At 46.1% G+C, this 17055-nt stretch overlaps 1 protein-coding gene across 4 annotated transcripts in view; it reads left to right on the top strand.

Annotated features, from left to right (window-relative positions):
• The first annotated feature begins 4381 nt into the window (after positions 1-4381).
• Positions 4382-17055, top strand: part of STK32B (serine/threonine kinase 32B) — a 435418-nt gene continuing 422744 nt past the window's right edge. The window contains exon 1 of one of the 4 annotated variants that reach the window (XM_024245627.3): positions 4382-4981. In XM_024245627.3, the coding sequence (XP_024101395.3) occupies positions 4930-4981 (52 nt within the window). In that variant the 5' untranslated portion in view covers positions 4382-4929. Of the gene's footprint in view, positions 5191-17055 lie in introns of all 4 variants that reach the window. The other 3 variants (XM_024245628.3, XM_024245630.3, XM_054553345.2) reach the window with 3 other exon arrangements.

Genomic DNA, 17055 nt, shown 5'->3' with positions numbered 1-17055 from the left:
AAGGATCTAGAATGAGAAATACCATTTGACCCTGCAATCCCATTAATGGGTATATACCCAAAGGAATATAAATCATTCTACTATAAAGACACATGCACACATATGTTTACTGCAGCACTGTTTACAATAGCAAAATTGTGGAACCAACCCAAATGCCCAACAATGATAAATGAGATAAAGAAAATGTGGTACATATACACCATGGAATGCTATGCAGCCATAAAAAGGAATGAGATCATGTCCTTTGCAGGGACATGGATGAAGCTGGAAGTCATCATTCTCAGCAAACTAACACAGAAACAGAAAACTAAACACCACATGCTCTCACTCATAAGTGGGAGCTGAACAATGAGAACACATGGACACAGGAAGAACAACAACATATACCAGGGCCTGTTGGGGGGTGGGGGATGAGGGGAGGGAACTTAGAGGAGGGATCAATAGGTGCAGTAAACCACCATGGCACATGTCTACTTATGTAACAAACCGACACATTCTGCACATGTATCCCGGAACCTAAAGTAAAATAAAAATAAAAATAAAAATAAAATAAAATAAAAGTCCAGAGGTCTGATTGGTGGTTAATAGAGAGGGGCATCTCACAATGTTTCTCACAAAATCTCCATTTCAACACATCTGAAACCATTCTCATTCACTCATTCCATCAACGTATATTTGTGAAGCATCAACTCTGTACCAGTGCTGAGCAAGACCCTGGGGGCACACAGCCCTGGCTGCCCTGCAGGGCTCCTGGATGACAGGAAAGCTGGGTAGAAATCAGGGAGCAGTGCCAGGTGGTGAGTCAATGCATGACCTGGAGACAGGAGCTTTGCCACTGGGTAGATGTGGGGGTTGAACAGTGGCCCCCAATAAAACATGTCGAAGTCCTAACCCCTGGAACTGTATGTGTGATCTTATCTGGGAAAACAGTCTTTGCAAATGGTTAAAGATCTTGAGAAGAGATCATGCTGGATTATCAGGGTGGGCCCTCAATCCAGTAAGTGTCTTTTCAAGAGACAGAGAAGAAATGACACAGGGAGAGAGGAGGTAGCCATGTGAAGATGGTGGCAGAGCCCAGAGTTCTCCAGCCTCCACCCAAGGAATGTCTGGAGCCACCAGATGCTGGAAGAAGCATGGAGACTCTAGAGATTGATTTTGACTTCTGGCCTCCAGAATGGTGAGGGAATAATGTTCTGTTTTTTTTTTTTTACTTGTTTGTTTTTTGAGATGAAGTCTCACTCTGTTGCCAGGCTGGAGTGCAGTGCAGTGACACAATCTTGGCTCACCGCAACCTCCGCCTCCCAGGTTCAAGACATTCTCCTGTGTCAGCCTCCCAAGTAGCTGGGATTACAGGCACACACCACCATGCCTGGCTAATTTTTTTTTTTGAGATGGAGTCACACTGTTGTCACCGGGGCTGGAGTGCAATGGCGCGATCTCGGCTCACTGCAACTCTCTGCAGGTTTCAGCAATTCTCCTGCCTCAGCCTCCCGAGTAGCTGAGGTCACAGGTGCCTGCCACCATGCCTGGCTAATTTTTGTATTCTTAGTAGAGACGGGGTTTCACCGTGTTGGCCAAGCTGGTCTCGAACTCCTGACCTTAGGTGATCCACCCACCTTGGCCTCCCAAAGTTCTGGGATTACAGGTGTGAGCCACCGTGCCTGGCCTAATTTTTGTATTTTTAGTAGAGACAGGGTTTCACCATGTTGGCCAGTCTCGAACTCCTGACCTCAAGTGATCCTCCCACCTAGGCCTCCCAAAGTGCTGGGATTATAGGCGTGAAACACCACACCTGGCCAGTTTCTGCATTTAAATCTTAGGTCTTTGCACTTCTCAACCATTTGAGTTGGCTTAGCCTATTTGTGCCCCAGTCTCCTCCAGAGTGAGGATGGTGACACACCTACCTCTCAGGGTTGCTGTGAGGATGAAAAAATCCATGCAGAGCCTGGCATATTCTCTATGGATGGGGAGCAGAGGAGTGCAGGGGTTGCTGGAGGTCCTAGTACCCTGCAAAGAGTTAGCACAGAGCTGGACATGCAGAGTTCTCAATACACGTGCACGCTGTCACTGAACACTGCACTCCAAGACTAATTCCAGCCACGTGGAACATCTCCCAGCTTCTGCAAAGTGTCCCACTCTCTAGGCCTGGAGAACTTTGCACCAGCAGCCTCCTTTCTTCTTCCTACCCGGTTGATTCCTTGCCCTTCCAGTCTCAACTCCAGCACCCTCTTTGCCCAATGCCTTCTTTTCTTTTGTTTTTTTTTGAGACGGAGTCTCCGTCTCACTCTGTCACCCAGGTTGGAGTGCAGTGGCACGATCTCAGCTTACTGCAACCTCCGCCTCCCAGGTTCAAGGGATTCTCCCACCTCAGCCTCCCGAGTAGCCGGGATTACAGGTGCGTGACATTACTGTCATGTGTGTCCGTGTGAAGAGACCACCAAACAGGCTTTGTGTGAGCAATAAAGCTTTTTAATCACCTCGGTGCAGGCGGGCCGAGTCCGAAAAGAGAGTCAGCGAAGAGAGATATGGGTGGGGCAGTTTTATAGGATTTGGGTAGGTTATGGAAAATTAAAGTCAAAGGGGTTGTTCTCTGGCAGGCAGGGGCGAGGGTCACAAGGTGCTCAGTCGGGAGCTTCTGAGCCAGGAGAAGGAATTTCACAAGATAATGTCATCAGTTAAGGCAGGAACAGGCCATTTTCACTTCTTTTGTGATTCTTCAGTTGCTTCAGGCCATCTGGATGTATATGTGCAGGTCACAGGGGTTATGATGGCTTAGCTTGGGCTCAGAGGCCTGACAATCACACCCAGCTAAGTTTTGTTTTTTTAGTACAGATGGGGTTTCTCCATGTTGGCCAGGCTAGTCTCAAACTCTTGACTTCAGGTGATCCACCCGTCTCAGCCTCCCAAAGTGCTGGGATTACAGGTGTGAGCCCCCACACCCGGCCTAGCACAATATCAATTCATATATTCCTCATAACAATGTTAGAAAGGGAAAGTACTCTTATTAGCACCATCTGGACTCAGATGAAGAAACTGAGTCCAGAACAGGTTAAGTAATTTATCCAAGTTAACTGGCTAATGAGGGGCAAAGCGGAATGAAACCTGGATAGAATGAGCCCAGAGTCCATGCCTGTCCACATTCCGCCCGCTGCTCCTTGAGCTAGGGGCCAGCTCTGAGTTCAGGGCATTGCCTGCTGCACGCTGGCCACGCAGTGTATGCTTGTTGGTGGAATGAAAGGCAAGAAATATTTATTCATCATTTATTATATGCCAGGCACTGTTGCCTGCTTTTATAAATATTACCTGATATAATTCTCACAGCCAACCCAAGGAGTTAATATCAATCAGCCCACTTTGCAGATGAGAACTCCAAGGTGGGACACATTGCCAGTAAACGGTAGAGCCAGCTCTGGGTCATGGTAGGTGGGCCTGCCTCAGACCTTCTCAGTTCTTTCCCATTGCCTTTAGGAGTTTTTTTATTTTGTTTTGTTTTGTTTTGTTTTTCTGTATTAGGTTCCCCGGCTTCCCTCATCCTTCCTGCAAGAAAAAGAAAGAAGGGGAGAGAACTGGAGAGAGAGACCAGGTAGGGGATGGGGACTAGGGGACGAGATAGGATGGAGAGACTCACAAAGAACCCCTGCTTTCTATCAAAGCACGGACAGTGGTTCCAGGCGCCCAGCAGATGGCAGGATGTGGTCAAAGATTACCTGCAGTCCCGGAGAGCTGGGCCCGCAGGACTGCAAGGCAGGGGGACCTGCCTGTCCCTCAGGGAGCGTCCTGGGAACCCGCGCTCGCCCGACATGTCTCGGGGCGCATCTGCCGCACCCCTTACTTAGGCATCTGCAACTGTGGCGCGTATCTCCCGATCCAGGCTCCCCAGCTCCCGCCGCGGGAGCCCAGGGACCCTGATGCTAGCCTGGCCCCTAAATCGGACGCCGATGCTGCCCGATTTTGGGGGAATCCCGAGACTCACGCCCAGCCATTCCCAGGGAGAATGGTTTGGGGAAAACTATGGCTGTCTTGGGCCTCAGTTTCCCCATGTACAATGAAGGGGTCAGATTAGTCCCAGAATGAAAGTATCTAGACAGATACTTTCATTCATTAAACACTGAGAAAAACCTTAAGACGAACAGCGTCGGTTGGAGAGCCAGCAGACACTCCACTGCCCATCCCAATATGAATGGGCAAATACAGGCTAGCGGGGAGTCCTGGGACTCCCTTCGCAGCCAGGGCCGACTAACCACAGACCTAAAAGCCCCTCTATCTCTAGACCTCCGTCTACTGCGCTCTAAAATATGAACGATGCTTTCTTACTGCTGGGTTGTTGGAGGCGGATGTGGGATGGTGCTAACAAAGCGCGTAGCCGGGGCCTGGCCATAGTGGGTGATGACAAACCGCTTACTGCTTGGAGGGACCGAGCTCCTGGCCGAGGGAGGAGGGCCGAGCAGGGATTCAGATTCTTCCGGGCCGATCCCTTTCTCAGCTCCTTCCGCCCTGCCACCGCCCACTGCGTGCTGCCTTCGCCCGTCCCCTCCTCCCCCGCTCCTTCCCCTCCTTCCCCTGCTCCCGCGCCGCCTCGCGTCTCCCGCCCGCTGTAGCCGGCGAGGAGCGCCGCACGTTGGCCCCGGCGCGAGGAGCTCCCGGGTTCCCGGGCGGGCACCGGAGTAAGGACCTGAGAGCGCAGCCCGAGGTGGGGCACGGCGGAAGGCGCGACGGCAGCGGGGTCCCTGCGAGCGTAGTCCGAGGGGCGTCCAGGAGAAGGGGGACGCTGTCCCCGCCCCTGCACGGCGCTCGGCCCCCTCGGGCTCCGCGCGCGGCTACAACCCGGACTGGGCGCGCCCCCGGCATCCCGCATCTCTGCGCGCGTCCCACATCCCGCATCCGGCATCCCAGCGGCCGGGCATGTAGCAGCGGCAGCAACGGCGGAATATGGGCGGGAACCACTCCCACAAGCCCCCCGTGTTTGACGAGAATGAGGAAGGTAAGAAGGCGAGAGGTGCGACTTCCCGCTTCGCGCCGCCCCGCTCGGGCAGGGGCCGGGCATCCCCTCCCTCCACCACCATCGGCCGAGCCCTGCGGGGCACCGCATGCTGCCTGGCGCGGGGACCCAGGCATGGCCACTTCGCCCAGCGAATGCAGTGTGTGCCCGACCCGTGCCAGACGCGGCGCTTCTGCTGAGGCAACTCCTAGGTACCCAGTGCCGTTTAGTAGTCGGGACGGTGCCTAGCGCCGGACCGGGGAGGCGGCTTCAGAGAGTTGAACCCGAAATCTGCACTTGGGGGTGTGGAAGGGAGGAGTTGACTTCGGAGGCCAGTCGGGATGTTTCTAGGCTCGGGCTCCCCAGGAAACCGAGGTTTCCTTGAGAGCCTGAGGCTGACGGAGGTGGCCTGGATGGGCGGATTGCACCGTGTGTCTGTGTGTGTGTGTGTGTGTGTGTGTGTGTGTGTGTGTGCGCGCGCGCGCGCGCGCGCGTGCCCACGACGCATTTGGTCTCGTGCAAGGGCCTGTTGGATGCAGCTCTCCTCAATCACCCAGGACAGAGGGAAACTTTTCTTTGCTAAACTCTGTGGTTCCTAGGAGGGCGTCCTGTTTTGGGCAGCCTCCCCCTGGCGCAGAAGTGGTGTAGGCTGTCCAACCGCATCTCAACTTCCTGGCTGGATCCTTGCGGTTCAGGTCGATAGAGCTCACTATTTGGACTAGCAGAACCCTCTTTCCAGTGCAGCGTGTCCCTGGAAAACTTACTTCACCTCTCTGAAACATTAGTCCCTTCATCTATGAAATGTGAGTTATGATACTTTACTTGCTACTTTATAGGGTTGTTTGAAGCTTAACCACTAGTAATCCACGTGAAAAGTGCCTTATAAATACAAGCAGTACTGAGCTGTGCCGTTTTTTGTCTGTTAAGAGCCCTCAGCCTCTCAAAGCTGGTTTCCGACTGTGCTGACTCGGCAGTCTCCACTGTGCCCCAGGTAAGAGCTGAGACGTATTGAGCACTTACTATGTTCCAGCCACGCTAGCACATAGTGGTCACTCAATGCTTTTCATGCCCCTTGAGGTGGCTACCTTAGAAAGGGGGCTGCCCTGGTCACTGCTGATAAGAAGTAGAGCTGGGCTTGAGGCAGGACAGTCTGCTTTGAAAGCTGTGCCTGTCATCATTACCCAGGGCACTGGCTGTGTGCGTACATCATGGACGGCTTCTAGAACTCCCAAGGCTGTGAGTGCTACTCAGATGCCTACCTGGACGGCGCTTCTCAAAAAGATAGATGAACACAGTCAAGGTTAAGTGAGCACCTGCTGTGTCAGGCCCGCGAGAGCCTTCCTTAAAGGAGTTCCTAGTCTAATGGCCCTGAATGACCGTCCATGGTGATAAGGGCATTGAGAAACCAGTGCAGGGTCTTGGGGGCACAGAGAGGCCCCAGCTTTTCCTGATCTTTAGTCTGGAGCATGTGCAGGTAAGCAGGTAAGGAGCCAGTTGTGGACAGAGGAGAGGTGGGCACGGAGGTAATGGAGGCTCTTGCATGTCCCAATAAGAGTTTGAACACTATGCAGCATCACCCTCAATTGCAGGGGCTTGTGGTTCTAGCCTGGGTCAAAGGTCATGCTTTTGCTAATTTTCCTAGCATCTTTCTCTTTTATTTACAGAGGAAATTTGCCACCCTTATATTGAAAACCGTCTCTGTCATTTATCCCCAGCTTGAAAATATTCATTGGCAAAATAGTTATCTCTGGTGTAGCCAACCTTTTGATTTTCCTGTTCCTGTTCCTTATTCTATAAGCAGATGGGGCTTAAGGTTAACTGCCTGTTTCTGTGCTTGTTAAAATACAAGGTTGTGAGGCCGGGCGTGGTGGCTCATACCTGTAATCCCAGTACTTTGGGAGGCCGAGGTGGACGGATCAACTGAGGTCAGGAGAGGCCTGCCTGGCCAACATGGTGAAAGCCCATCTCTACTAAAAATACAAAAATTAGCCAGGCATGTTGGCGGGAACCTGTAATCCCAGCTACTTGGGAGGCTGAGGCAGGAGAATCGCTTGAACCCGGGAGGCGGAGGTTGCAGTGAGCTGAGATCGCATCATTGCACTCCAGCCTGGGCACCAAGAGTGAAACTCTATCTCAAAAATAAATAAATAAATAAATAAATAAATAAAAATATAAGGTTAGGGCTCTCCTCATTTTGCCATTGTCCATCCCAGTGAAACATTAACTTGTTTGATTTTGCCAGTATATCTCTCACACATTTCCTAGTACAGGTAAAACAGTGTTACTTACCACCAACCGACTCATTTATTTCATAGGCATTTACTGTTCATATTTTCTGTACCCATCCCTATGCTGGGGACCAGGACTATGAGGAGGATGAAGGCAAAGTGTAAACAATTTGCTCCCAGAGCAAGTAAACCACCAGGACAACACAGGATGTGTAAGTGCCCTGACGTGGGTGAGCTCAGGTGACTCTGATATCCTGGAGGAGGGTCCCTAACTCAGAGTGAGGGGGAGGGATCTGAAAAGGCCTCCTCTTTTAGACTGGCATCTTGCAGAAATGGCAGGAGTTACCTGGGGGGAAGAAGTGGGTGATAGAAGGGGGAAGGATGTTTCAGAGAAAGGGAAGAGTATGTGCAAAGGCAGATGGTAAAGAGTAAGCCTGGCTCATGTAGGGGGATTGAGGGGGCTTAGTACTCCTGCATTGTGCAGTATGAAGCTGGAAGGCACAAAAGATGAACCCTGAATGCCTGGCCGGCCTTAAAGGGCCCAGTGGCCATGGCCAGGTGTTTGGACTTGATCTTATAGGCATTTTGGAGTCACTGAAGGGTTTTAAGCAGGGAGTGACATGGTGCACTGAACAAACAAGCTCTCCCAAACCGTAGTCATTGTGTGGTTGAAGATTGAAGATGCAGACACCTGCCCGACCAGAACAAGTCTGATTTTTAAGTACTTTGATATTAAACCACAGCTAAATATTTGCCATTGTGTAATTGTGACAGGACCGTCATCCACATTCTTAAGGCAAAATTTAACTCATTGTGTGCAAGTGGTCATAGCTGTTGACGCTCATATGATATATAATAATCAGAGAAAGGATCATGCCACAGCTTAATTGGCAGAGCTTTTTTTCGAAGTGTTGCATAAAATAATGGTGGCTTTACTGTGGATGGCATCTAACATTTGGTGAAAAAGGGCACGTTAGCTGAGCCTCCTCCAGTTGCAAATGATGGAAAAGCAACATTAAGTGCTTTTTTTGTTTTTAAAAAACAAAAGGTCTCATTCTGTCACCCAGGCTGGAGGGCAGTGGCGGGATCTTAGCTCACTGCAGCCTCAACTTCCCAGGCTCCAGGGGCCCTTCCATCTCAGCCTCCCAAGTAGCTGGGACAATAGGCTTGTACCATTATGCCTGGCTAATTTTTAATTTTTTTTTTCTTTTTTTTTTTTTTAGAGTCAAGGTCTCACTCTGTTGCCCGAGCTCACAAAGTGCTTTTAGGGGAATAAATTGGCTCTGGCCATTTCTTGCCTTCTCCATCACTACCATTCTTGCCCAAGCCATGGTCACAGCTCTTGCTTGGATTATTACAGTCACCTCCCTAAGTCCTTACATGGTCTGTCCTTGCTCCCGTCACTGTCCCCTCAATGCAGCAGCCAGAGTGATCCTGTTAAAATATGCCATGGGCCAGATCAGTCTTCTGCTCTGTTCAGCCCACCCTCAAATCCTCCCTCCAGCCCTAGGCACAATTTGCATCGTTAAGAAAATAAAAGCTGAAGTCCTTATAGATGCCCATCAGGTGCTACCCTCTGAGACTGCACCTTCCTCTGTCACTCCCGGCTCACCTGCCTCCTTCCTGCTCATCTGACATGCCCTGCACCCTCACACCATAGCCCTGGCATCTGCCCCTCTTGCCCGAGGGCATCTCCCCCCCAGCCCACTCTCACTTCCTTTGGGTCTCCAGGAAAATGTTGTTGACTCAGTAGACTCTCATTGACCACCCTACTTAAAATGTCATTCCAAATCCTTTTCCCTGCTTTATTTATTTATTTTTTTTGTGGAAATTACCACCATCTATCATAATATTTATTTTACTTATTTTCTTTGTTATTGTCTGTCTTTCTCCACTCAGTGTAAGTACCTTAAATCAGGGATCCACAACCCCTGGGCCACGGACTGTTATCAGTTCGTGGTCTGTAGGAACTGGGCCGTCAGCAGAAGGTGAGTAGTGAGTGAGGGAGCATTAATGCCTGAGTTCTGCCTCCTGTCAGATCAGCAGCAGCATTAGGTTCTCATGGGAGTGCAAATCCTGCTGTGAACTGTGCATGTGAGGGATCTAGGTTGTGCACTCCTTATGAGAATCTAACTAACGCCTGATGATCTCATGTGGGACAGTTTCATACTGAAACTATCCTCCCTCTGTCCATAGAAAATTTGTCTTCCATGAAACGGATCCCTGGTGCCAAAAAGGTTGGGGACCACTGCCTTCAATACAGGGATCTTATGTGATTGTCTCTTCCTAAGGAATTGCAAGCTCCTTAAGGTAGGAGTTTTGCACAGTTTATTCACTTCTGTATCCCTAAGGCCTAAAATAACACCTGTAACATAATAGATGCCTGGTAATTTTTTGGTGAATAAATGAATGAGTGAATGAGTGAAGGTGTCAATCTCATCAGCCATGGCTGGAACCAGGCTCCCCATAGTATCAAGAATCTTCATTCCTGGATTCTGTGCTTTATTCTCAGGCAGGCTTTCTCTTCACGGGGCTCCCACCACCTCCATGTTGATAGCTCCAGAACTCTGAGTATGGAAAAGAGAGTATCTTTCATGTAGTAGTTGCAGAAAATGTCCCACGGTTACTTTGATGGGCTCTAATTGAGTCTTGGGTATTCTTGAATCAATTACTGTGAGCAGGGAGATTTGAGGCTCTAATTGGCTGGACTGTGTCACATGCCCACTTTTGGATTCATGGGGTAGAGTCAGCTTCACTTGAGGCATTTGGAATAAGGGTCTATGTGAAGAATTTTCCCAAGGGATATTGGAGTATCAACGGAAAAAGGGCAAGTGGACGCTGGGCAGGCAGATAGAAACAAAAAACAACCATCCCCCCCAACCTGTTATTATTGTGTTCTTTGGAGCACAGGTTGGGACCCTTTGGTGTATCCTACTTAATCATTTGATTCCACATCCACCTTTTGCACTAGACTGCAACCTCCTAAAGAACAGCACTTAGTTGTTTTCCACCTTTGTGTCTGCAAAGTCTAGAATAAGGCCAACGAGGGCATAGAGTGGCCATTTGTTGAATGGAAGATGAAAACAATCACTTATTGGGGGCCAATTTCTTGCATTCCTTTGGGTTCTGGAGCTATTGAGAAACAAACGGATTTATTTCCAGCAAGGTCATTGGAGACTATGCCTTGGATTTGAGACCAGAATGGCCTTCCTACTCCTGTCCTTCAATTTTGACCTTGAGACTTGCTTAAGCAGAGAACTGGTTTTTCAGAGTGGACCCTACACTGCCAGTAGCTTGGCAGCTCTTAATCATGGTGCACAGAGAACTCCCAAGGAATTCCCAAAAAGAGATAGGACATAGCTAAATGGCAGCCTGTGATGATTTCTGACTCTTGCATAGCATGACTCGGGATGTCACCACTCTTCCCAATGAGAGAGAAGGCAAAGCTTTTCCCTGCTCCTTTCTAGGTAAGACAAAATTCCTGCTTTGTGGGATCGTAAAGGGGCCTAGAGCTTGGGGGTTGGCTTTTCAACAGTATGAGCTGAAGTGAATAGGTGTTAGGATAGAGGCAGGATTTATGTTGAGTCTTGAGGGAAGGGTTTAAATGCCTCAAGAGATAAAGGATCAGTATTTTAGCAGGATCAAACAGCATAATCTGGTGCTAAGCCTAGGCATTTTTCTGGGAGAACTGGAAGAAACAGATATTCTTAGCATTACACCATTATCTAAAATCTGGACTTTGAGAAATGGCAGATGGAGATGAAGAAACTGTTCTACAAAGAACGTTGAGGGTCCTAACACCCTAAAGGGATATTCTAGTTTAGAGAACAGAGAGAACAGTGAGGACACATAGTTTAGGATACCAGAGGAGAATTTCTAGTTCAGGCAGACCTGAATTACATAAGAAGAGAAAAACACACTCTATTAGACTGAGGTCATTCCCTTAGCTAGAGCCAACCAAGGAAAAGATGGATGTCAACGTTGTTAGCAATCCTGGAGTCTTCCTCTTCTCAGTCCTTGATTTTTGTGACCTCCTTGGAGTACCCTTATGCATTGAAGATTTTGGCCTCTACTTCATCTCCCACAAGTGCTCCATCTGTGAAGTCATCAATATAAATATCTCGTTCTTTCAATGTGGGACATTATCCTGTTTCAATGTGGGAACATTATCACTGTTCACCAACATCCTGTTCCCCTTTACTTTCATGCACACACACAAAATTATACCTCCTTGTCCCCTTGAAGTTATGTGAGACCATGTGACTTGTTTTGGTCCATTTGAGCAGAGATGATATATGTCACATCTTGGAGAAAGTATTGAAGACCTAGTGAGTTTCACTTTATATCACTGCATCTTGGAGCAACCACAATGATCTACATGGTGGAACTTATTTCAGTCTGGTTCCCAGAGTGAGAACAACATGGATCAGAGATCACACTCACTACTAGCCAGCCTGCAGTGAGACATGGCATGAGTGGGACAGACTCTTTTGCCATCTTTTTTTGTTTTGTTTTGTTTGTTTGTTTTTGAGACAGGGTCTCTGGCACCCAGCTGGAGTGCAGTGGTGTGATTGTGACTCACTGCAGCCTCAACCTCCCCAGCTCAAGCAATCCTCCCATGTCAGCCTACAAAGTAGACCACAGGAACGCACCACCATGCCCTGCTAGTTTATTTATTTATTTGTTTTTTATTTATTTTACTTATTTATTTTTTGATATAGAATTTCTCTGTCTCCCAGGCTGGAGTGCAGTGGCGTGGTATCGGCTCACTGCAACCTCTGCCTCCCAGGTTCAAGCGAGTCTCATGCCTCAGCCTCCCCAGTACCTGGGATTACAGGCAGGTGCCACCATGCCCAGCACCTTTTTGGTAGAGATGGGGTTTTGGTAGAGATGGGGTTTCACCATGTTGGCCAGGCTGGTCTCGAACTCCTGATCTCAGGTGATCTGCCCACCTTGGCCTCCCAAAGTTCTGAGATTACAGGCGTGAGCCACCACGCCCAGCTGCTATTTTTTTTTTTTTTTTTGTAGAGCTGGGATTTTGGGGTCTATGTTGCCCATACTGATCTTGAATTCCTGTGTGCAAGCAGTCCTCCCACCTCAGCCTACCAAAGTGCTGAGATTACAGGTGTGAGCTACTGCTCTTTTGCTGTCTTAAGCCTCTGAGATTTGGGGCTGCTCATTACCACAGTGTAACCACGCCTATCCTGACTGGTACACCTACCCAAACCAGCCCACCCTCAAGGAGAAAGCATTCACTATTTTACAATTAAGTATTATATTAGCTGCATTGTTATTGTAGATACCCTTTATCACACTGAAGATGTTTCCTTCTATCCTGATTTGCTGACAGTTTTTATTGTTAATGGCAGTTGAATGTAAACAAATGCCTTTTTCTGCATCTATTGAGATGATATATGACTTTTCTTCTTTTTGTGATCAGACAAAGAATTATACTGATTGATTTTTAAATGTTAAATCAACTTTTCATTCTTGGGGTAAACACCACTTCATCATGATGTGATACATTCTTGGATTTGATTTGCCAACATTTTGTTTATAACTTTTTAAAAAGAAGATATTATAAACCTTATGCCAATACATTCGAAATGGACAAAATACTCTATAAAAGCACAACTTGCTGAAAATAATACAGGAGAAATTTAAATATCAGAATAGAACTAAATCTGTAATAAAACTTTCCCGTGAAGAAAAGTCAAGGCTCAGATGTCTTCATAGGTAAATTCTTCCAAATATTAGAAATAATAATAATCCTCTACAAACGCTATCAGAGAATAGGAAGGAAGAGACATTTTTTAATGGCTTTATTAAGTTTTTGTATCTATGTTATACTGATCTCATTAAAAGAATTAGGAAGTATACCAAACTTTGGGAGAGTTTGTGAAGGACTGTTATTATTATTATTATTTTGAGACAGAGTTTCATTCTTGTTGCCCAGGCTGGAGTGCAAAGGTGTGATCTCGGCTCACCACAACCTCTGCCTCCCAGGTTCAAGAGATTCTCCTGCCTCAGCCTCCCGAGTAGCTGGGATTACAGGCATGTGCCCCTACGCCGGGCTAATTTTGTATTTGTAGTAGAGACAGAGTTTCTCCATGTTAGTCAGGCCGGTCTCGAACTCCCAACCTCAGGTGATCTGCCTGCCTCAGCCTCCCTAAGTAAGGGATAACAGGTGTGAGCTACCGCGCCCGACCAAGACTGTTATTATTGATAAGTTTCAAGTTTATTGACATAACGTTATCCACAATATCCTCTTATTATCTTTTCCAATGTTTGTAGGATCTGTAGTGATATCTCCTTTTTCAGTTCTGATTTTGGTAATTTGTGCTTTCTTTTTCATTTTTTTTATTGGCCTTTCTTGGTTTATCAGTTTTTATATTTAAAAATAACTTTTGCTTTAATTTTTATTTGTTTTCTTTTTGATTCACTGATTTAAAAAAATAGTTTTCTTCTGTACACTTTTTGGTTTCATTTACTGTTCTTTTTCTAGGTTTTTGAGATAGAGCCTTAGATCATTGATTATATTTACTCACGTATTCTACATTTTATTTTTTATTTCACTTGGGAGTTTCCAATGGAATTAGTTTCCTTTGATGAAATATTCTCTTCATCATTTCTTTTATTGCATGCTTTGTAGTGACAAATTTTCTCACATTGTACTTGTCTGAAAATGACTTTATTTAGACTTTACTTATGAGTGAGTCTTTTGCCAGTTATCAAATTCTATGTCAGCAGGTTTTTTTCTTCAGCATTTTGAAGATATGATTTATTGTCTTTTGCCCTCCATTGTTTCTGAGCAAAAGACAGCTGCCAGTTATATTTTTGCTCCTTTTAAGCTTTTATGTTTTTCTTGCCAAACTGCTTTTAAGAGTTTATATTCCCTTTCAGAAACCTAACGATGATGTGCATATAGGTATGATGATCCGGCCATCTCTGCTTGTTGTTAGTGCTTCTTGAATCTGTATCTTAGTGGCTTTGTTAGTTTTGGAGGATTTTTATTTTGTCATTTAACACTGGTTCTGACATTTTCCCTTTCTCCTTACATTATCAAACTCAAATTGCAAAAGCATTAGACCTTATCGCTATGCCCTATCTGGCTTTTACAATACTTCTTTGCCTTTTGTTCTTTTTTCTCTCCTTGATTTTAGTCTGAATATTTTCTTCCGGCCTATCTCTTTTTTAGTCACCTCAGGACTGTCTGCTATTAAGTACAGCCATTAACTTCTTAATATTATTCATTGTGTTTTTAGTTCTAGAATTTTCCGTGGGTTCTCTTTTATGGCTTTCAAATCTCTGCTGAAATTCTCAAAACTTGCCTTTTAATGTCTTAAGCATATTAACCAAGTTCATTTGGAAGGTATGTTTGATAACTCCGTTATTTGGTAACCCTGTGGGTCTATTTCCATTGTCTATTGTTTCAGTATAAGCATTCTTGTTCTCTAATTTGCCTTTTTGTAAAAAAATTACATGCTGGGTATTATATAGGAACTAGTATAGAGATAATTTGAGGCTTCGAATGATATTATATTTCCTAGAAAGATTTTCCTTCTGGTCTTTGCAGGCATCTGTGCTAGAGGTGATAGGAATCATGCTTCATCTTAAATCCTCACAGAGATTCAAATGGTTTGGAGTCCTGTGAGGGCTGGTCTATATTTCACACTTACTGCTAGAATGTAGCTCTGTGGTGTTCTTACTAAAGCCTGGGTGTTTACCAAGCCTCCTCCTCTTTGGTAGTTCCTGATGTTCAGTGTTTGTCCCCTCCCTGAAGCCTGCGAGTGCTTCCAAAGTAGCTCCTCAGCTTCTTGGAATCTGCTTTCCTGATTGGCAGGTTCCACTTGCTGTGCCCATTTCTTTGAACTTTCCTTTCTCCTGGATATTTGTCCCAAAGTTCTTTCTTCCCTTGATAGCTCTGTAACTCCTCCAAACAGATTTTTCAAAAGTATATTTTGTACAGTTACAGTTTTACTTAGCAGGAAGGTTGACCAAAAATATTCCAATCCACCAGAAGCAGAACTCCTCTCCTCAGTATTTTTCTGTACACGAGCGCCTTCTGTTTTAAAGATAAGCTCTCCCTAATCCCCATGCTACCTAAGATCTACTACCCAACTCTCCTCACTTTCATAACAGAGCTTCATGAAAAAGCAGCCCACACTTGGTGTCTTCACTTTCTCAGTGATAACATATTCCTCAAATCACTACATCTAACTTCTCCTCATTTTAATCAAGTAGCTCTCACTAGGGTCATCGTGATCTTTTTGTTTTTGAAGGCAGCAGGTAACTGTAAGTCGTGTCTTTTTGGGACACACAAAAAATGAGCCAACTCATGAACCTCACCATCCAACGGAAGAAATAGAGCATGTAGAGTTCCCCTGAAGCTCCTTGAATATGCTCCATTCCCTTTCCCGTGTTTTTGAACTCCTAAACTATACAATGTTTAGGTTTTTTTTCTCCTTTTTTTTTTTTTTTTTTGAGACGGAGTCTTGCACTGTCGCCCAGGCTGGAGTGCAGTGGCACAATCTCGGCTCCCATTGGGAGCTCCGCCTTCCAGGTTCACGCAATTCTCCTGCCTCAGCCTCCCGAGTAGCAGGGACTACAGGTGCCTGCCACCACGCCCGGCTAATTTTTTGTATTTTTAGTAGAGATGGGGTTTCACCGTGTTAGCCAGGATGGTCTTGATCTCCTGACCTCATGATCTGCCCGCCTCAGCCTCCCAAAGTGCTGGGATTACAGACATGAGCCACCGTGCCCGGCCATTTTTTATTGTTTTTGAAATGTATAAAAGTGGTAGCATGTTTTATGTGTTTTTGTATAGTTTGGTGTTTCCACTCAAGATTGCACTTCTAGAATTCATCCATGCTGCTGTGAGTTGCTGCCATCTATTCATTTTCATTACTGTTCCATTCAGTTACTACGGTGTAACTCATTTATTTTTTCTTTGGACACTGATTGTACTGTACTGCTTCTAGTTTTTTACTATTATGAACCATATGGCTGTGAACAATTTTGTGTATGTCTCCTGTTGCACATATATCAGATTTCCTCTAGGATATATGCCACAGGAGAGCTGCTAGGTCATAGCGTAGGTGTGTGTCCAGATTTTATAAGATGACGGCAAATTGTTTACCAACGTGATCATACTCTCTGATCATAATTTACACTCTGACAAGCCATGCGTAGGCATTTCCATTGCTCTACATCAGCACTGTTTTATAGAAATGTGACTCAGTTGACAAATGTGAACCACATATGTAATTTTTAATAATACATTTTATTTAACCAAACATACCCCAAATATTATCTTTCTTTTTTTTTGTCTTGAGGGAGTCTCGCTCTGTCACCTAGGCTGGAGTGCAGTGGTGCGATCTTGACTCACTGCAACCTCCACCTCCCAGGCTCTAGTGATTCTCCTGCCTCATCCTCCCGAGTATCTGGGACTACAGCTGCCCGCCACCATGCCCAGCTAATTTTTGTATTTTTAGTAGAGACGGGGTTTCACCATGTTGGCCAGGCTGGTCTTGAACTCCTGACCTCAAGTGATCCACCAGCCTTGACCTCCCAAAGTGCTGGCCACATATTGTCATTTCAGTGTATAATAAATATCAAAATTATTGAGATATTTTACATTAGTTTATTCACATTGTGTCTTTGAAATTCAGTGCATATTTACACTTGCAGCATGTCTTAATCTGGGTTAGCTACATTTAAAGTGTTCAAAAGTCACATGTGGCTGTTAGCTAACTTATCGAACAGCATACCTTTGTTTCCTTGCCAATATTTATTACTGTTGACTTTTCATATTTGCCAATTGATTGAGCATACAATAGTATTTCATTG

Source organism: Pongo abelii, chromosome 3 (assembly GCF_028885655.2).
Source record: "Pongo abelii isolate AG06213 chromosome 3, NHGRI_mPonAbe1-v2.0_pri, whole genome shotgun sequence".
Classification (NCBI taxonomy): domain Eukaryota; kingdom Metazoa; phylum Chordata; class Mammalia; order Primates; family Hominidae; genus Pongo; species Pongo abelii.
This window is presented reverse-complemented; position numbering and strand designations above follow the sequence as displayed.